The sequence below is a fragment of the Ahaetulla prasina genome, chromosome 5 (assembly GCF_028640845.1).
Source record: "Ahaetulla prasina isolate Xishuangbanna chromosome 5, ASM2864084v1, whole genome shotgun sequence".
Lineage (NCBI taxonomy): Eukaryota > Metazoa > Chordata > Lepidosauria > Squamata > Colubridae > Ahaetulla > Ahaetulla prasina.
In genome coordinates, this window is record NC_080543.1 from 29,788,634 (window position 1) to 29,809,261 (window position 20,628).

The 20,628-nt window shown below is 36.8% G+C and overlaps 1 protein-coding gene across 8 annotated transcripts in view; it reads left to right on the plus strand.

Annotated features, from left to right (window-relative positions):
- The window catches only part of FRY (FRY microtubule binding protein), a 213,542-nt gene that overhangs the window by 157,441 nt on the left and 35,473 nt on the right, over positions 1–20,628 (plus strand). For all 8 annotated transcript variants that reach the window (XM_058186780.1, XM_058186781.1, XM_058186782.1 and 5 more), the window contains 14 exons: positions 912–994; positions 2,348–2,498; positions 3,567–3,670; positions 5,933–6,118; positions 6,445–6,643; positions 8,641–8,762; positions 11,476–11,663; positions 12,047–12,141; positions 13,928–14,535; positions 15,266–15,363; positions 15,461–15,631; positions 16,937–17,077; positions 18,269–18,448; positions 20,237–20,398. In XM_058186780.1, coding sequence (XP_058042763.1) covers positions 912–994; positions 2,348–2,498; positions 3,567–3,670; positions 5,933–6,118; positions 6,445–6,643; positions 8,641–8,762; positions 11,476–11,663; positions 12,047–12,141; positions 13,928–14,535; positions 15,266–15,363; positions 15,461–15,631; positions 16,937–17,077; positions 18,269–18,448; positions 20,237–20,398 — 2,488 coding nt within the window. The remainder of the gene's footprint in view (positions 1–911; positions 995–2,347; positions 2,499–3,566; positions 3,671–5,932; positions 6,119–6,444; positions 6,644–8,640; positions 8,763–11,475; positions 11,664–12,046; positions 12,142–13,927; positions 14,536–15,265; positions 15,364–15,460; positions 15,632–16,936; positions 17,078–18,268; positions 18,449–20,236; positions 20,399–20,628) is intronic.

Here is a 20,628-nt window from a genome sequence, read left to right on the forward strand (position 1 = left end):
ACAGGCCCTTTATGAATAACAGTAGCATTCAGTGGGACAGTTGAGAGCCTCTTCTACTGAGTGTAAAAGACCAGTGAAGTTAGTTTGAATGGGTATCCCTTCCACCACCAATAACTGATTGTGTTGGTCCAAAAGAAAAAGGTTAGTTACTGAAAGGAAGCCAGAGAAAATTTTGGATCAGGCTGACCCAGCAAGGAGTGAGTAAGATACAGATATTTGGTGCAGACAAACATGTATACTGAGAGCATATGCACCAAGACAAATTCCTTGTGTGTCCAATCACACTTGGCCAATAAAAATTTTATTCTATTCTATTCTATTATGGCAGAAAGAAGGCATGGAAGCATTCATGGGAGGAAGAGAACAAACCTAGACTTCTGTTGTTATTATTTCAAGGCTACAGATATCCCTAATAAAGCTACTTTTATTCCCTGGATCTTACAATTCTATAAAATAGGCTTTAACAGTTAAAAAAACTGTAAATGTCTCAGTTGTATTATGCCTAGACATTGGTTACAGAAAGGCTTATATTTTTAATATATATTTTCTATTTTTAGAAGTTCTGCTTTCTGCTAAGAAATTAAGCTTTTTTCATTTTTGAAATTGAGAAATTTTCAGGCACAGGGAAGTTATATCCTATTGGAAATGATTAAACTTTCTAGACTGATTATGGAGGCAGAACTTTTAGATTAAAATGCTACAAATTTTTTTACCTAACTTTTTGTTTGGAAAAAATCTAAACTAATATGAGCACAGGCATAATGGATGTTAGAGGTGAAAAAATTGAGAAATGAATTTAAAACAAGAATGGATACATTTTTATCCATCCACCAGGATATGTAACGCTATTATGAACTGAACATGTATTAAGATTTTAAATAGGTTTTTGTGGGTTTTTTCCCATTTGCAAGGTTTAGTAATGTGATCAGAGCACATAACCGACTAGAATCAAGATACAGCAATAGCTCCGGAGGATCTTACGACGATGATAAAAGTATGTCTTGATATTTGGTTAATATTCATTTTTGTGAATGGTGTTATTTGTGAATACTAGCCAGACACGATTTGGACAATATTGACAATATTAAATATCTGTTTCAATCTCATTTATACCTTTTAGTTAATTGAATTTAAGTGTTTTTAACACTCAAATTTCAATTAAGCATTAATATTAGCATCTGATTAGTATTTGTCTTATCTAAATACCTGTGTATAAAAAATGCATCAAGTATTCACAGTGTGCATTTGGTTTGTAATGGTGGCAATATAAGACTCCCTCTCTATTAAATTTTCAAACAGAAAGCAATCAGCAGCATGTACCACAGCAAACAGATGGTTCAGCTATCAGAGAAACAAACTTTTCTGCTCTCTAGCCCCTTACCCTTCTAGTACCTTAGTCTCCTCTTACCTTAAATTCAAGCACATCATGTCAAAGTGGGTGGCCTGTCTCCTCCCCCTGATCTTCCAGATGCCTTTCTTTCCCTAACTCTCCTTAGCCACTGCAAGGTATTGTTGCCAATAACCGTTCCTTGTTCTTTTTTTCCTCATCTCAGAATGCCTCTACCCAAAGTACATGTTTGGGGGTTGTGCCTGGACAAAACACATATTTTAGTCCTGACACTGATCAGCCAAAACTGGTTGTTCCATGCACACTATTATCTTGATGATTTTGAACACTTTGTATTTGCTTAATTTAGTAATCTAGTAAGAGCAAAGTTGTCAATGGCATTAGTGATCCTATTGTGCCAGTATCTTATACCTGCACTGCTTTTATATAGTTTTATTTAAAGCGCTGCTTTAAAACCCTATATGGCTTGCTGACCACCTATTCTGGGCATTATCTGAGGCCCTAGTATCACGAGGAAACAGGGCCTTTGTAAGGATAGCAGCCTAGTATTGGAATTTCTATATTTTGGAATATGCTGCAGACACTGTAAGTCAAATAGTTCCATCTGACGGAGTCCAGGAAAAGAGCCCTAATGGGGAGACATTATTCTGGAGATGGTTAATAGACTAAGACAAGACCCCACTCCTCCCTTGTGCATCTTGCTTCCTTCTTCCTTATCTTTGTTAATCTTAATTAATGTTACTATTGCTTATTGTTTTAATATTTTTATTTATTTTTAATTATTGTAAGCCACTAATGGTCAGGCAAAATGGGCAACATATAAGTTGAATGAATAAATTAATTAATAGCCTCCCAAAGGCATGTATTGTTTTCTTTTAGCTATCCTATAAGATTTGATATTTGCACTGCATTGTTTCTCTGATCTTAATTTACCTGAACGCTGCTCCAAAAACGTTGGCTGTTGGACAATGTAGAAATATAATAAATGTTTCTGCACAGATGATCCTATTTCTCCATATACAAGTTGGCTTCTGAATATTGTGGAAATGAAACAGCCACAACCTTTGCCAATGCCATTTAATGGAGGGTGCTGGGCACCACTTGTTGACTACCTTCCAGAAACAATTACACCACGGGGACCCCTCCATAGGTAAGCACAATATAAAAACACCCCAGTTTCCTAACATATTTTAACTGGTTCAGCTAATTGTTTATTCTATCTTAAGAGTTCTAAAATTTGTCTGACATAGACTATAGCATTATGGAAGTAGACAATATTATAGATAATGACGTCTGGGTGGGTTGGCGGAGCCTCCCGCCACTACCAGTTTGCCTGAACCAGGGCAAACTGGTAGAATCCCGGATAGGATGATCTAAATTAATTAAGTTTAAGTATTATATTGTGATATTGTACTTAAAATAGACCTTTGTGAGATTTTGACAGATCAATCACATTTTAAATTACATTTTTAGTGATTGGTATATTGAATTTCAATATATACAAATCTCTATGTTTCTCCCATGATGACTCCTGAAATGCCAAAAAAATATTTTGAATCAGATCCTGCAAAAGAGTACTTTTATTTTGCCATAGCATTTTGACTATGGAGATTGTCAGTCATCCAGGTCATGGTTGTCCCAAAGGTGCTTTTTTAAGAGGCAACTGGACTTTCTGGTTTTTCTTTGAAGACATTTTGTTTCTCATCCAAGAAGCTTCTTCAGGTCTGAGGTTGCCAAAACTGGCGAGAGTGCCAAAACACCACCAGAGCTGAAGAAGCTTCTTGGATGAGAAGCGAAATGTCTTCAAAGAAAAACCAGAAAGTTGCCTCTTAAAAAAGCAACTTTGAGACATAGCAATTTGACTTCCTTTTCTCATTTAAACTCTTGTACTTCTACAAAATTTATTCCAGGAAGCTCTCTAACCTTTCAGATGTCGAGAATTGTGAGGGACCAAATATGGAGAGACTATTTTCTTAATATACTGCAGACAGAATCACTGATATGCATTTAATGCAGAATATATAATTTTCGGTGCCTTTCCTCATATTAACCACCCTTCTATTTCCTTTACTTTTACTACAGAAGTAGTAGTAGTAGTTTGAAGTTGCAAAATACCTGTGCTGTTCTTGGTATTTTGTGATCAGCTTCTTCATGTTTTTTGCTTTTTTCCTATTTTTATTGCAGTTTTTGAATTGATTGATTTTATTTTTCTTATTAGGTGCAATATTGCTGTTATCTTCATGACTGAAATGGTAGTAGATCATAGTGTAAGAGAAGACTGGGCTCTTCATCTTCCATTGCTATTGCATGCTCTGTTTTTAGGTAAGAAATAATGACTAAACAAAATATTAAGTGGAAATTGAGTTTGCTTATGTTAACAAAGCTTTTCTATGCATCTCCTCGCTAAGCAAGTATTCTCATTCATTTTGGCCCAATGATTATTTTTTTTTTTTTTTTTTTTTTTTTTATATAAAAAGTTTTTATTGGTCAATAAAGATTTATGCAAATACATATCAGGTATGGTAAATTTTCATTTTTCTTATACATAATAAGAATTTTACTCAGAATTTTAAACACATACAACAGCCATATGGCAAGCAGGTGAAACGAAGTAGCTAAGTTTCAATCTTACATACACAATGAGGAAGGGTCAAGAATAATCAGAATATCATACGAAAGAGAATAAGAAAAACCAACACAATACCAAATATCTTTATCACTTCCTAGTTTTGGACCCCACACCCCTGGGTCCACCCTGCCCCACCCCCGGGCCCGCACCAGCGCCACCCGCCTCCGCCCCATGGTCTATAACCTCCCCTTCTTCAACTCCTGGGTCATCTAAATCCAAGAGGGCTTTGTGTTCCTCCACGTAGGCCGCAGCCTCCGCAATTGTACTAATTTTTTTCGTAATGCCCTCCCGGAAAATCATCAATCCCTCTGGCATCAGCCATCTGAAGCCCACTCCCTTCTGGTACAATTTGCTTGATAAAAAGTAATATTTCTTTCTCATTTCACGTACCTGTCTGGGAATCTGCCTCAGAATGGCTATCCAATGATTATTTTTTGTGTTCCTTTGTGTTAATCCTACCAACCTACTCATATCCCTAATAGAGTACCTTTTCCCCTCAAATAAAAGAATTACATTTTATGAAAAAAAGGGCATTGTGAGAGAGGATCTTGGACAGAAATTCCCACAATAATGTCCTTGTAGAATCAGAAACCATACATTCTGCATGGAGAAAAAACCAAACAAGGTAGAAATTTCTCTAACTTTATTTTATTTTATATTTTTAATTCTAAAATGGCATCTGTCACATTATGCTATCGGTGGGAAGTTATTAAATGGAGACCATTTAGAACCTGAAATACTATTAGGACTATTATCTGGTTCTTGGGATCTTTACACTTTGAAAGTGAGATGAATCATTAAAATAATACATGAATTTGAATGACATTTCTCCAAGAATAAAATTGGCAGACTACATTCTGACAGTACAGTAAACTTTCTGTCATGAGGCCTCATGTTTCTGCAAAAATAGAGAAGACAAAGCACTCGGGCTGCCTGAAGCACATATCCAGATTCATACCAAGACTTGCATGATGCCTTCCAGGAAGAAATCCCAAACAGTGATCCTTGGAAGAGAGGAACAATGAGATTAGGCAAGAACACCTCAATCCTGGCCTGAAATGACCCCACAGAACAGGTTGGGGATATGATAAGAACTGTTGCTGCAAGTGCAAAGGTTATTAAAGAAAATTTAGCAAGTTTAGTGCCAGCAGCTTAGCAAAGGTCATCTACATCCAGGCAGAGCAGAGTAAATGTAAACCCCTCAAATTTGGTCACAACTCAGCCGTTGTTGTAATCCACAGTTTGATAATCTCTGGATTAACCGATTGTCCTATGAGAATTTTTTATGTTTACTTACCACTGGATTCAATTATTTCTCTGTCTCTCTAATGTTTAGGATTATAGTCTTAGATAGTGTAATGTTTATTGTTTAAGTTAACATTTTGATTGTTCCTAGGATGAGGTGGAATTCCTCTAAGGTCTGCTGTAATATCTTAATGGGAGATGTCTATGGAATTTCAGGGTGTAAACTACATCTTAAAAAATCCCAGAAAATGCAGTGACAAGATACTATAGAATTTAGTTATGTCTGCCCATGTACATAAACAGGAGTCAAGATTTATTAAAACGTATTAATACTTTATTACAAACAATTATTAAAATTGATTAATACAATTAAATGTTTCAGCTCTAATGCTAATTAATTCTTTAATTATGTGCCAAATTAATTCTTAACTATCAGTCAAATAAAACTTTCAGAGTGATCTATCTCCAACCCAAACAAACAGGTCTGCCAATAATGCATTCCTCCATCTATAAATCAATTGATTAATCCAATTAAATGTTACAACTTTTGTTTTTAGAACATACAAAAATCATGTAAACCCTATAAACAAGGATAAAATTACATTTTTGGTTTTCCCAAATAAAAGGCTCTTTAAATACATTTCCCTTTTTCTAGCATGTGAACTTTTTGTGCTTCTTAATTAATCAGACTTCCTGATCGTTTTCTTTAGGCCTTGATCATTATCGTCCAGAAGTCTTTGAGCATAGCAGGAAGCTGTTGCTCCATCTGCTGATTGTGTTGTCATGCAACAGCAATTTTCAAGCCATAGCCTCAATGCTTCTTCAGACTAGAGAGATGAACGAAACCAAGACACTTACAGTCCAGCCTGTGCATTTGCCTGAATTCTTCTATACAGGTAATGAAAAACCAGTTCTTTGGCTTTATTTCAATTATGCTTGGCTGTCATCACTTTCATAATTCTATGGTGCTCAACATAGAAAAGAATGGATATGGCAAAGATTCCTTTTCTGCAGAAACCCATTTTAGACACATATTTTGTTTTAGTACTATGTTCCGATTGTATCCGTCTATATTAGATTTTTCTTCAAAGACATATTTTCGTATGTTTCTTAAGAAAATACATATGTTTGTTCACATGTGACTTCCTACTTCACAGTGACTGTAATGTAACAAAATTATGACTTCTATGTTTATATAGATTTTTCCCCACATTTTTGCTAGGTGGTTTTGACTTTTTGCGGGAGTATCAGTCTTCACCTGTGCCGGACTCTGGGCTTAGCTCTAGCTCCACTTCTTCCAGCATCAGCCTTGGAGGAAGCAGTGGAAATCTCCCACAAATCACGCAGGAGATAGAAGACATTGACCCAACTGCAGAGACAAATGAAAAGGCAAACAAACTAATAGAGTTTCTAACTACCAGGTAACCAAAGCAGAATAAATATCCCATTGTAATTCTTAAAAGCAGTATTTATGTGCTTTTAAAAGAATTTGTATAATTGATAATTCATGAAAAAAAGTATCCTTCACTAACGGGTTTCTTGGGTATAACAGCATAGGCATGATGTCTCGTTTTCTGCTTTACAAGTAACAGGCAGTTTTTGCAAATGCCACTGAGGTTTTCTAATCTTAGCCAGAAGTGAATTTTAGTATTAAGCAGGTATAGGAAACTGATGTAAAAAGTCATCTAACTTGCTTGGAGCAATTTATTTCAAGTTGTGGGAGAAGAGTATAATACAATAATTCTTTTTTGTCTGGCAGATTGCTTCTTAAAAAATATAGCATCACTCTATGAAATAAAGATTGGTACTGTCACTCAAATGCTTCATTCCCCATTGAAATTCAGAGCTGACTCTTGAATTAATCTTTGTTTTTATTTTTCATAATTAGCTAAAATGAGAAATATTTTCTGCATCAGAGGCTAAAACTATATTCTTCATCTTTTCTTAGACTTATTAAAAAGGGATAAACATATTTATACATTGTGCATATCAATAATCTCTTAGAACAATTACAAGGCTTACCTAACTGTCCTGACAATACAACAAGTTTTAGTGAGAATGAGCAAAGAAAGAGCCATAGTTAAATGAAAGAACATCATTTCAAGAGGGCATTCTTCTGCTTTCTATTGTGACTATATAGTGAATGTGAAGCTCTTCCTTCTTAGCCATTTAGCATCAGGGTAACATAATTCAGAACTTTTCATATGATCTTATATGATCTTATATGATCTCATATGATCTTAATAACAGTATCAAATAATTCAGCCTTCCCCAAAATGATGTTTATAGAACTATTGGAACCTGAACTCCTGGGATGACTGAAAGGCACTTGGAATGAAAAGGTTGCTATAGTCAAGTTTGATTCATTTCCTAATTTGAGTGGTATCATTGCAGTGACAAATTGATCTCTTTATTGTAAGAATGAAAAAATAGTATTGTATTTGGGTAAATGAAGCCTAGTTTGGTGCAGTGGTTTAAAGCACTAGGCTAGACCCTGGGAGATTGTGAGTTCTATTTCTGCCTCAGGCACAAAACCAGCTAGATCAAGAGTGTCAAACATGATGATATGATATGATATGATATGATAAGACATGATATGGTCAATACTCTGCTCATAAATTATGTATGAATGTGGGGGGTGGGATTTTAAAAAACCAATAAAAACTTGTTCAGAAAAAAAAAAGAGTCAAACATAAGGCCCACAGGCTGGATCGGATCTGGCTAACAGGGCTGTCCTGGTCTACCCAATACAAAGATCAAAGTTCAGGCCCAGTCTACCCAATACAAAGAGCAAAGATCAGGCCCGGTCTACCCAGTGTGAAGAGGAAAGATCAGGCCAGCATGGCTTCAGCCCAGTCTATCCAATGCGAAGAAGAATGATCAGGCCAGCGTGGCTTCAGCCCAGTCTACACAATGCAAAGAGGAAACATGCCAGCATTTGGGTTGTGGTGTCAATCTGGCCACACCCACCCAGTCGGCCAACACACCCAGTCGGCCATGCTCGCCTGGCCCCCTGAGATCAACCACAGCCCTGATGCGTCCCTCAATGAAATTAAGTTTGATACTCGAGCTAGATGATTATGGACTGGTAATTTTGCTCAGTTCCAGAAAGGAAAAGGCAAGGGCAAATCACTCCAGAAATCTAGCCAAGAAAATTGCATGGGCTTATCCATGTGTTTGACAGGAGTCAAAATTGAATCAAAGATATGCCCTCTCCAAGTTTTAATAGACTTAATAGGATTGAATCATTGTTTATTTATTAAGACTTTACACAAAGTTATAGCTTACCTATACTGTAAACCATTTGCCTACGTCTTCATCTGAAGGAGGATGTATGTGAACTGTGCTAATGTGTTGTACTATTTAAAATAATTTATTTTAATCTCAAAATAAATATATCAATTTTCTGATTTTTAAGGGCATTTGGTCCGCTCTGGTGCCATGAAGATATCACACCCAAAAACCAGAACACGAAAAGTGCAGACCAGCTTACCAATTTCTTGCGTCATGTTGTGTCTGTCTTTAAAGATTCTAAATCAGGTATTAAACCAATTGATTTAAAGCACCTTTATTTAACAAGTAGCTTTCTCAAAATATATTTTGCTGTTTGCCGGACAAAATCCTAATTTTCACAATAATTGTTTATCAGCAGTAAAAATAAAATAAATCATTGCATATAGATTTGTTTTTATGATTTGAGTATTGCCACAGATTAGGAGCATACGTTTTTATTTAGCATATGGCAAATACATGAACTTATAGTGGTTCAGATGTTAATGTCCAGGGTGGGTGAATTCAGAGTATGATGGAACTGACCGTCGAAAGGCTGAGAGTACTTTCTTGATGGTAGTTGAGTGCTCTTTTACCCTTGGGGCTTTAGAAGGCCCCTTTTGTTTACCCGTTGTCATGTATTTAGAGAGCCAGGAGTTCTACAAAAATGTCTGACTGCTAACTGTTGTTATCTGTCAATTCTTCAATGTACTCTGGCTGCCAATTGTTGCTAGTCACTTTGCTTACCGTGCTATCCAGGGTGCACCACAAGGAGGCAAACTAACATCACACCCCAGGAACATACAATTTTAGTTGTATTGCTTTATTGATCTATTTGACTATCGTTTATAAAAGAGGCAGAACAAATTGAAGAGAATCTGAGGATTCAGGTTAGGGATTTTTCCAGCATTCCTTAGGGATTCAGAGACAAAATTTACAATACCCTTTAGTTCCTTGTCAAATAAATCCATTGAATTCTTCACTAAAGGGGACATAAAGCTCTGAAGAGTTTTAAAAGGCATTTCTTCAATTGGAGACCAAGCATGGTACATTGGAGATGCCTGGGGAACAGTCTTATCTGGGATCAGTTTGATTCTGTTGGTCCTGAGGAAATGAACAAAGGCTTCAGCCTAAAAGCATGGCCAGCTATGATTCATATCCATGTCCCTTCAGGTTGATCGAGACACCTGGGAGGTGACATGTCAGTGGATCCTAGAGGGGGATTATTCATTCTTGACAGAGAATGATATTCTCGGCACCATTTAAAGAGGCATTTGTACATCCCCTTTTCAAGAAGCCATCACTGGACTTTATCATTCTTGATAATTTTCATTCAGTCTCTCATCTCCCTTTTTAGGGAAGATATTAAGTAGTGGTTGTGCTGCAGTTCTGGGCTCTTCCAGTCAGGTTTTGGATCTGAATATGGAATGGAACAACATTGGTCACACTTTTGGATGTCCTGTGGAGGAGCAGGATGGAGGTAGTACATCCATCCTGGCTCTTCTTGACCTCTTGGTAGATTTCATCAGCTATGGTATTCTTTTGATCATCTTTAGGAGTTGGGATAGAATTGTGCTGGTTCACCTCTTTCCTATGGGACTGGTCCCAATCGCTGTTGCTAAATCGCTGTTGTGCAACTGCAGTCCTTGATTTGTGGGGTACTGCATTGTTCATTGCTCTCTTGTCTCCTTTTTAACATCTACATGAAACTGTTGGGTGAGATCATCCATCACCATAAGAGGAGGTACCATAAGTATGCTGATGATATCCAGTATATTGAGGCCCCATCCCACCTAATCAGACAGGGAGGGTATATTGCAGGTATATATCTCCATCCTAGAGGCTGTGGGGAACTGGATGGGGTACAAACAGGCTGCAACTGAACCCTGGTAGGATGGAGAGGCTGTGTTACTCTGTATCTGGGAGCTGTATCTGTAACACAGATGTGTTACTCTGTATCTGGGAGCTAACATCATTGGTCCTGGATGGCGTTGCACTGCCCCAGATGGACCTACTGTATAATTGCAGGTTCCTCCTGGACTCACAACTTCTAGAGAAGTAGGTGTCAGTTGTGACTAGGAGGACCTTTGCTCTACTTCATGTTGTATACCAGTTATGCCCTTTCCTGGATCAAGAAGCCTTTCTTTCAGTCACTCATGCCCTAATTATCTCCTATATGGAGTACTACAATGCATTTTACATAGGGTTCCTCTTGAAGAATATCTCAGAGTTGCAACTGGTGCAGAATGTAGTGGCATGAAGTTTTGAGAGACTCTCAGCCACGTTACACCTCTGCTGTGCAAGCTGCATTGGATATCAGTTTGCTTCTGGGTCCAATTTGAAGTTATCAAATTTAAAGCCCTTTGTGGCAAGGGATCAGCCTTCCTAAGGAACTGTCTCATCCCAATTACATTTTCCGATCCCACCAGATTAGAGAGGGAGGGTATATTGCGGATCCCATTGGTTAAATAATTTTGACCAGTGGATCATCTTACTCCCAGAAGTGAGGTGAGACCCATTCTTCTGTCTTTGCAAAAGAATGTTAAGACCTGACCCTGCCAATTGGCATGGAAGTTGATGAGTGATCTGGACCTCAGGGGTGACTGGTGATGTGAGAATGCTCCCTCCATCTTTTTTTAATGTGTAATAACTTAATTTCAACTTTGTCCTTAAGTCTGTTAACATTGTTGTATTTATGGTTTTATGCCACTTTTTATGTTTCTATGGTAAATTGCCCAGAATCACCTTAATGAGATGGCTGGTGTAGAAATTTGATCGATAAATAAATAAATGCTTCAGATAATCATTTTCATATTAATCTGCATTTGCTTCCTCCCTATGATTAAAATTTTAAAGGTTTCTGACAATGTCTTTATATTTTTGTTGCCTCAAAAATGAAAATTTGCAATATATATTTCAAATTCATGTATTATCTATGAGATGATACGACGTTGATCCTGGTTTGGTTTGGTTTTCTCATCAGGCTTTCATTTGGAGCAGCATCTTAGTGAAATTGCATTGCAAACAGCTCTTTCTAGTTCCTCAAGACATTATGCTGGCCGCTCTTTTCAGATATTTCGGGCTCTAAAACAGCCACTTTCAGCACACGCATTGTCTGATCTGCTTTCAAGATTAGTGGAAGTTATAGGAGAACATGGAGAAGAAATTCAGGTATAAATACTATCCTAGCTTGTCTTTGTAGAAACATAAGAAGTTGACTTTCATTGTTGGACGATCTAGCTCAGTGCTTTCACAAGGACTAGCAGTTTCTTTGCTAGTTTTTTTTCCTTAATTTTAGCTTAGCAAGTATCAAATGTATGCACCACTTATCTTAAACAGTATCCCTTTCACAGTTAATTCTAAAAGTCATGCTAGAGTCTGTTTGAATATTTAATGAAAACTAAGATTAGGCAATAGACATTTAATAATTCACATTACTGGTAGTAATGGAATGATTATATTATTGTTGTGAGCCTAAGATGGGTCATCATAAAAATCTTTTAAATAAGTGAAATAAATATACTGAAATGTTCATATTTTTCTATCTTTGGCAGGGTTACGTTATGGAAGCACTTCTTACATTAGAAGCCACTGTGGATACTCTGTATGATTGTCTGAAGAACAGTGATCTTTTAACAGTTTTATCACGGTAATGAGTTTTTCTATTCAATTAAATATAATATTTTCTATAAATATTTGGCTATAGAATTCAGAATGCAACTGCCTGGTGTCAGGGTTCTGACCGATGACCTAATAAAAGCAAGCGCTCCAAACCATTTAGCAAGAAAATTCCAGCTGTCTATGAGGAGCAACATGTCAGCACGAACTAAGTGAAGCCAAGTCTGACTTCATCCAGTTCGTGCCTTGCTTCTGATCCTGTTGCCCCCTCCCCCCAAGGTGTGTCACCAGTCACATTCCACAATGAAGCAATTTCATGGGTCGTAGAAGTCACTCCCTCTGGCTGTTGCGGGTCTCCTTGGAGATGGCCTTGACTTTGGGCAGCTGCGATGTTTTTTGTTTTGACTGAGGTGTGAATTCCTCGGTGCAGCTACGAGGCGTGATTTCCCATCCTCCTGCCTATGGCAGCTCGGGAGCAGGTCAGGAAAGTTTCGCGAGTTGGCATTCAGCTTTCCTCACTTCAGAAGTTCAGAGACTACATATGTATACACAGAAGTGAAGATGTAATTCAAGTGCAAAATATACCAGTGTAGAGATTCTGCAATTTTGATAGAAGTTTATGTTAGCTCAACATCTGAGCCCACTGAGCATTTCAAAGAAAAGGATCTTGTAAAAAAGTAAATCAATTTGGGATAGTTTTTGTTCTTTTTATGAAATATTAACAGTATTAAAATGAGTGCCATAATTCATGAAGGCTCATATATTCCTGTTTCATTAGATAAGCATACAATATTTAACTTTCTATCTGTCCATATGGAAGTCTTTCGTCCAGATTTCAGCTGTGATAACAGCTGCAAGTGCATCATTTACTTCTCCTGTCAAAGAAGTTATTAGAATTTAAAGAATTGAAATAAAGTATCTACTAAAACTGGCATAGCTTGAGGCAAAGTTGCCTCTTAAGTCAAAAGCTTTTCACCTTGATTATGTTACATTTTGCAATGATTTGAATATATTGACATTTGTGAGTGATTACAAAACATTTGATATTGGAATACTAGTAGTTTCCTTGCTTCCCAGCAGTGAAGCACAATAAAATATGAACCCTTTTAGAGATGAACACATTTTATATTCACCTTAATGTAGTCCCCTGTCATGTCAAGTTACTAGTTTGTTGGTAGAGTAGAATGCTGCATGAATAAACAGAAAAAAAGAGAAACAGAAAAGAAAATACTCTTCTGAATGAAAAATGAAATGGACAGTCCGGGTTCAAGACCTGAGTGTCGCTCAACAGGGGTGAGTGTCTGTTTTTGCCTAGTACGGCTCACCTAGCAATTCGAGTAGGTAAATAAGTACCACTTCAGTGGGGAGGAAACAGTGCTCCATGACATCCTGCTGGACACATGACCACAGAAATGTCTTTAGACAGCACTGACTCAACCTTAAAACAGGGATGGGTGCCACCTATAATAGAGCAACAACTAGCAGAGTAAAGTCCGCAGGAATTCCTTTCCTTTCTTTTCTTTGACTCAGCGCCGTATTGTATGCATTTAAATCTTTCACACAATAGTTCCATTATAATTTTACTCTCCGCTTTCTAAAAAAAAGTGTTCTTCTTAAAACATACGAGAAAGAAGATGGCTTACATAGTACACTTTTTGTTTTCGTTCCTTCATGATATGATCTCTTGAGTTCAATGAGCAGAAAATCTACAGAAGGAATAACTTTGTTTTTTTTAAACCTCTCCTTGAAGATATTTCTGCTTAGCATTACAGCTGCAATTAAATTGATAATTTATTCGTATGATTGTTTTCTCTTAGTTCATCCTCACCAGACTTGACATCAAGTGCAAAACTGACAGCCAATCGGAAGAGCACAGGACAACTTAATGTGAATTCAGGAGCTGCCAGTGGCAGTACAGGCACTGCTGAGCGTAGCAGACATCAGAGGAGTTTTTCAGTGCCTAAAAAATTCGGGGTTGTGGATAGAACTTCTGATCCCCCTCGCAGTGCCACTCTGGATAGGATTCAGGCTTGCACACAGCAAGGCCTTTCCTCCAAAACTAGGAGCTCCTCTTCTTTGAAGGACAGTCTTTCAGACCCTACCAATATTAACAATCCAACTAACCTGCTGGCTACCATTTTCTGGGGAGCAGTGGCTTTGATGGAATCTGATTTTGAATTTGAGTATCTAATGGCACTAAGACTGCTCAGTAAGCTACTCGTTCATTTGCCACTGGATAAAGTAGAAAACAGGGAAAAATTAGAAAAGCTACAAGGACAACTAAAATGGACAGATTTCTCAGGGCTCCAGCAACTTCTGCTTAAAGGTTTTACTTCTCTAACAACTACTGATCTCACACTTCAGCTCTTCAGTTTGCTGACTCCAGTGTCTCGTGTATCCATGGTTGATTCCTCTCAGGCTATAGGTACATCTAATACATGCTTTGTTTATTTTTTATCAAAAATACAATGAACAGAAAATCCTGAAAGCTAAACTTGGACTTGGTAATATGTATTTATATAAAATAGCTAATTACAAAACCTTGGAAACAGGCTAAGCAATTACATAGGTCATAGGGTTACTGTCTATGCTTCCTGATAAATTATAATGAAAATCATGCATATTGAGTTATATTCCAAGTTTCCCCATTCTTCCTCTACTTCAGTCTCTACTTCCTTCTATTAATGAAATGGGTACTAATTTAAAATTTAAAGAGGAATAGGAAATCCACCTTTCTTTTCTTACTTTTAGCTTTCTGTCCAAGTTATTGTGACATTCCTCCTTACCTCTATGTAAGAAGATGCCCAGTTAACCCTTTACTTTAGTAGAATGAAAGTATAATCTACTATTTTATCATTGATACCACCAGGCATAAAAACCTACAAACTACATCCATTCCATATGAAATATTATGTGTATAATTAATATACATATATATTATTATATGCAATAATTAATAGCAATACATTTTGCATATTACTGAAACTTTAAATGACTTAAAAGTACCCAATTATTATTTTCACATAATTGGAATTAAGAAAAGAGACATGGATTGTATTTTTGGTATATAATGTATGTTTTCAGTCAGTTTCATTTATTATCGTATAATACATTACAGTGTCACATTTATGTTTATTTCTATTTTTTAATACCAGGATTTCCATTGAATGTTTTATGCCTTCTGCCTCATTTAATTCAGCACTTCGATGGGCCAAATCAGCTCTGCAAGGATATAGCAGAGAGGATTGCTCAGGTACTCTATGTTTAATATTATGTGGATATTATTAAATCCAGGGCTGCCTTTTTTTTCTTTTTCTTTTTAATGTATGTTGTTGTTGTTCACTTGTTAGGTCTGTCTAGAAGAAAAGAACCCAAAGTTGTCAAATCTTGCACATGTCATGACTCTCTATAAAACACACAGCTATACAAGAGATTGTGCAACTTGGGTGAACGTTGTTTGCCGTTACCTTCATGAAGCATTTGCTGACATTACTCTGAATATGATTACTTATCTTGCTGAGGTATGTTTTAATTAGTTCATCCCTTCTCATAGTTCTAACAGTAGATTTCCTGAAAGATTTAGAACAACACTGAGTCTAAATACACATTACAGAAATTATTTATGATATAAAGAAGGGGGTGATGATTATAGTCAGTTAGGCTGTGCAGTTCTCCAGGTTCCTTGGAGCAAGAGCAGTTTTAAATTTTATTTTAAAAAATTTGTATGGCTGCCCATTCACTCTCAGTGATGCTGGGTGGCTTACAAAAATAAAAAATAAAAATTTTATTTTTATTTATGGGATCGCCTGCTGCTACTTGTGGCCTCCCATCGACCAGTGCGCTCCCATAGGGAGGGTCTCCTCAGGGTGCCATCGGCCAGACAATGTCGGCTGGTGACCCCCAGGGGGAGGGCCTTCTCTGTGGGGGCTCCAACCCTCTGGAACGAGCTACCACCAGGTATCCGCCAACTTCCTGATCTCCGGACCTTTCGATGCGAGCTGAAAACATTTCTGTTCCATCGCGCAGGACTGCCTAATGGTTTTTAAATGGGTTTTTTTATTGGATTTTTATAGTTTCCAGCCAAATTTGAATTTGTGTCTTTTAAATTGGTTTTAATTTTTGTATCAGTTGTTTTATTCTGGCTGTAAACCGCCCTGAGTCCTTTGGGAGAAGGGCGGTATAAAAATTAAAATAAATAAATAAAATAAATAAATAAATAAATAAATCCAATATACAAACAGTAAAAAAACAATACAGCTGCCCCCACAAGGGCAAAAATCAATGAAACAAGCCACTTGATGGATTCAATCCCACTTTGGGTTCCTCAGGCCCATTAGCAATACTAGGTCTTCAGGGCCTTGCAAAAGAGTGTCAAAGTGGGGGCCAATATAAATGCAGGTTTAGAGCCACTATGTCATGGGTGTCAAACTTGCGGGCCTCAGGCCAGATGCAACACATGCTGGCCACCCCCACCCTCAGTTTAGCAAAGGAGGAAAAAGTTGTGATACATCACGTGACGGTACGTGACGCCACAAATTTGACACCCCTGCACTATGTGATCTGGGAAAAGACAGAGCTCCTTCGAAGACTAGTAGGCAGATGCTGCATTCATTCATATATGTTCTGAAGAATTGTTTGAAATTAACTGGAAAAATTGTCCAGTCCTAAACATCTATGTTTCCTAATTCAATATATCAAATGTCCACATATTTTTGCTACACTAATCTATTTTATGTTACAATATAAAATTCTAATCTTTAGCTGTCTACAGTAATTATTATTATGGTTTATTTAAGGATTATGAGTTTGTCTAATTTTTTTCACAGCTACTGGAAAAGGGGCTTCCTAACATGCAGCAATCACTTTTACAAATAATCTATAGTCTTCTTAGTTACATGGACTTATCAAACTTACCTGTTAAACAGTTTAACATGGAAGTACTAAAGACTATAGAAAAATATGTACAAGTAAGTATATTTTGCTCATAGTACTTGTGTAGAAACCAGTATTAATTCACTCATTTCTTCCCATGTCTCTCAGTCTCAAAGACCTACCACTATTCTTCCTTCATTTAACATTGTTAAATAAATGGGAGATTAGGACTTTACCCAAGTCTTTCTTGGTATTGCAATGTATGTCAGAAGTAATTACAATGTAATTAAAAGTGCAGGTACATTGTGTGACTCAGTATAAAATTCTGTACCAATTAAATTCCTCTTCTACAGAAGGATAATTGAACTTCACCAAGCAAAATGTGTTTCCTGCTAGCAGATTCTGATAACTTTGTAATGTAGCAAGTTGTGTGATTTGTACAAGCTGCAAGGAGGTTAAGAACAAAATAATGGGCAACTATGGCAATAAATTGTACAGTAGATGACAAAAATTAATTATGGGCAAATATGATGTTAATGTCTGTGTGATGGTATTTAGTAAAATACTGTAACTATGTATGATGAAATCATCCTTTGTATGTTGTTTTTTTATAGTTATTCAGAAATTGTTAAAACCAAAGTTTCCAGTAAATATTTGTATGTTAAATTGGAATGGTAAATGTGTCTGACATTGGTAAATAATGATAAAATAAAGAAAAACAGAAAATAGAACCAATAGGCAAAGATGTCACTATACTCCTCAGCTTGCTGTTTTAAACTTGTACAAAAATAATAAACTCTAATCAGTAGAGTTGATAGAACATTTACTATTTTTATTGTTCTAGAAAATAAAACAAATCTGGGAATCTTCTCAAAATATCCAATATTGTCTTGCCTTCTCTTAAAGTACTATGTTTATGTTTTCTAAACATAAAAAATGCCAAGCCATCAGATTCTGTGCCAAGTAGAAGCCTAACAGAAGCCTTGATAATATTTTGTAATTTTACTAACATTTTCTTCTTGTTGTATTTAGTATATGGTTTTTTAATATGGGAAGTTTCTTCTTCTTCTTCTTCTTCTTCTTCTTCTTCTTCTTCTTCTTATTATTATTATTATTATTATTATTATTATTATTACTACTACTACTACTACTACTACTTCTACTACTACAGAGTAGTCAGATTTTCTATATTCAGTTCAACCAGTCTCTGATGTATTTAATGTTACAAATATATTTTTGTTCACATATGCTTGTATGTGAATATTTGTGCAAATATTTATTTACAGAGCATTCACTGGCGAGAAGCCCTGAATATACTTAAATTGGTGGTTGCACGCTCAGCAAGTCTTGTTCTACCCTCTTATCAGCATAGTGATATTTCAAAAATGGAAATACATTGTATCTGGAATAATGCATCCAAGGAACTGCCTGGGAAAACTTTAGAGTTCCAGTTTGATATTTCTGAGGTACTGTACCATAATTAAGATATCAATAGCACTTAGGCTTATATAGTGCCCAACAGCTCTTTATAGCTGTCTCTGGAGGTTTACAATGTAAGCATTATTTGCGCATTGCCCCAACAATCTGTGTCCTCATTTTACCAACCTTGGAAGGGTGCAAAGCTGAGTTAACCTTGAGCCAAGGGTGAAATCTAAAAATTTTCCCTACCGGTTTTGTGGGCGTGGCTTAATTGGTGGGCATGGCTTGTGGTCAGATGACTGGGTGGGCGTGGCCAATAACAATAAATAATAAAAATAATAAACAAAGTATAAAAAAACAATAAGAGGTACCAAAAACCAACTTTCACACTTTACACACACACAACACAACACAACTGACTCACACACAATGTAAAAACAGCTGCACTTCACACAGCCACAAAAAGCTCAAAAACCAACTTTCACACTTTACACACACACACACACACACACACACACACACAAAATACCACATACAGCTTTCTGAGATTTTGTGTGTTTGTGTAGTTAGAATGAAACACTACAGAAACTCACCAAATCTCAGAAAGCTGCACAAATATTTTATTTTATTATTTTATTTTATTTTATTTTATTGTGGACTTCAATTCCCAGAGTTCCTCAGCCAGACAGCATTAATCACTCAGTGGTGAAATAGATTAGCTAAATTTAGATTAGTTCAGTCTAGTGCTAAAAGCGAAACTGGGGCTTTCCGGCTGTGAGAAAAGCCATGAGGTTGATCAGTAATCAGGTACGTGGCTTAGACTCTTTTAAAAGTTTTTCTACATGTTTTCTACAGAAAACATGTTTTTTAAGGTTCTGCTGATGAGGAACTCAGGTGAGATCCCCAGAGTAGCCTTTAAATTTTATTTTTTTTTAAGTTTAAAGGCTGCCGATCTCAGCTGTGAGGCGGGACCCTCAAAGGCTTTTCTTTTACTTTTAAAGGCAGATTTCGGCTGAAGCAAAACCTTCTTTTAAAAGTAAAAAAAACCCCTCTGCTGATGATGGGGCTCAGCAGAGGCAGGGGGGGCGGGGCCAGGGATTTTTGCTACCGGTCCTCTGAACCAGCAGCCGCCATCGCTACCGGATCGCGCAATCCCGTCCGATCCGGGAGCATTTCACCCCTGCCTTGAGCCCTGTCAGGATCAAACTCCACGCTGAAGATTGTGAGCTGAATTTGCCTACAATATTGCACTTTAACCACTGTGTTACCAGTCTACATATTATAAATTAATATTACAAACTAATGATTTAAGCAGAATAGGCAATTTAGCCAAAGTTTTAATTAATAAGATCATGCGCAGATCAGAGATAAACCACTTGCTATACATAAGAAATTAATCTACTGCCTCATACTCAGAGGTGGATTTCAGCAGGTTCTGACCAGTTCTGAAGAAGTGGTAGTGGAAATTTTGAGTAGTTTGGAGAACCGGTAAATACCACCTCTGACTAGCCCGCCCCCATCTATTCTCTGCCTCCTGAGTCCCAGCTGATCTGGAGGAAATGGGGATTTTGTAGTAACCTTCCCCTAGAGTGGGATGGGAATGGAGATTTTACAGTATCTTTCCCCTGCCACCCCCACCAAGCCACGCCCACAGAACTGGTAGCAAAAATTTTTGAAACCCACCACTGCTCATACTATTTAGTAACTTGTTGAAATCAAGAATTTCAAAAAACAGAATTTCTGAATGTTAAAACCAACTATTATTCAGAGTTGCTATATGCACTGTGGGAATAATATATGCACATTTCAAATTTTTATTCATATTTTACTTTAAGACACCAATTATTGGCAAACGATATGATGAGCTGCAGACTTCTTCGGGTCGTGATGGAAAACATAGAATAATGCCTGTCACACGAAGCACGTCTTCAACATCTTCTGGGTCTAATTCCAATGTCCTTGTGCCTGTTAGTTGGAAGAGACCTCAGTATTCTCAGGTAAAGTTCTTACTGATTTTCTGTAATGGTGGTTTGTTCCATTCACTTTAGATTTAATTATTGTTCAAAATATAGAAATATTGTTTAACAAGTACAGAAATGTAGAGGATCCAAATTACACCAAAGTAATATTTTGCCAGATTAAATGATAATTAATTAACTAATTAAAATTATGAAGAATTAGAGCTGGAGTTATGATTTTCTTTACAAGCATTCCTATTTTTTCTCTT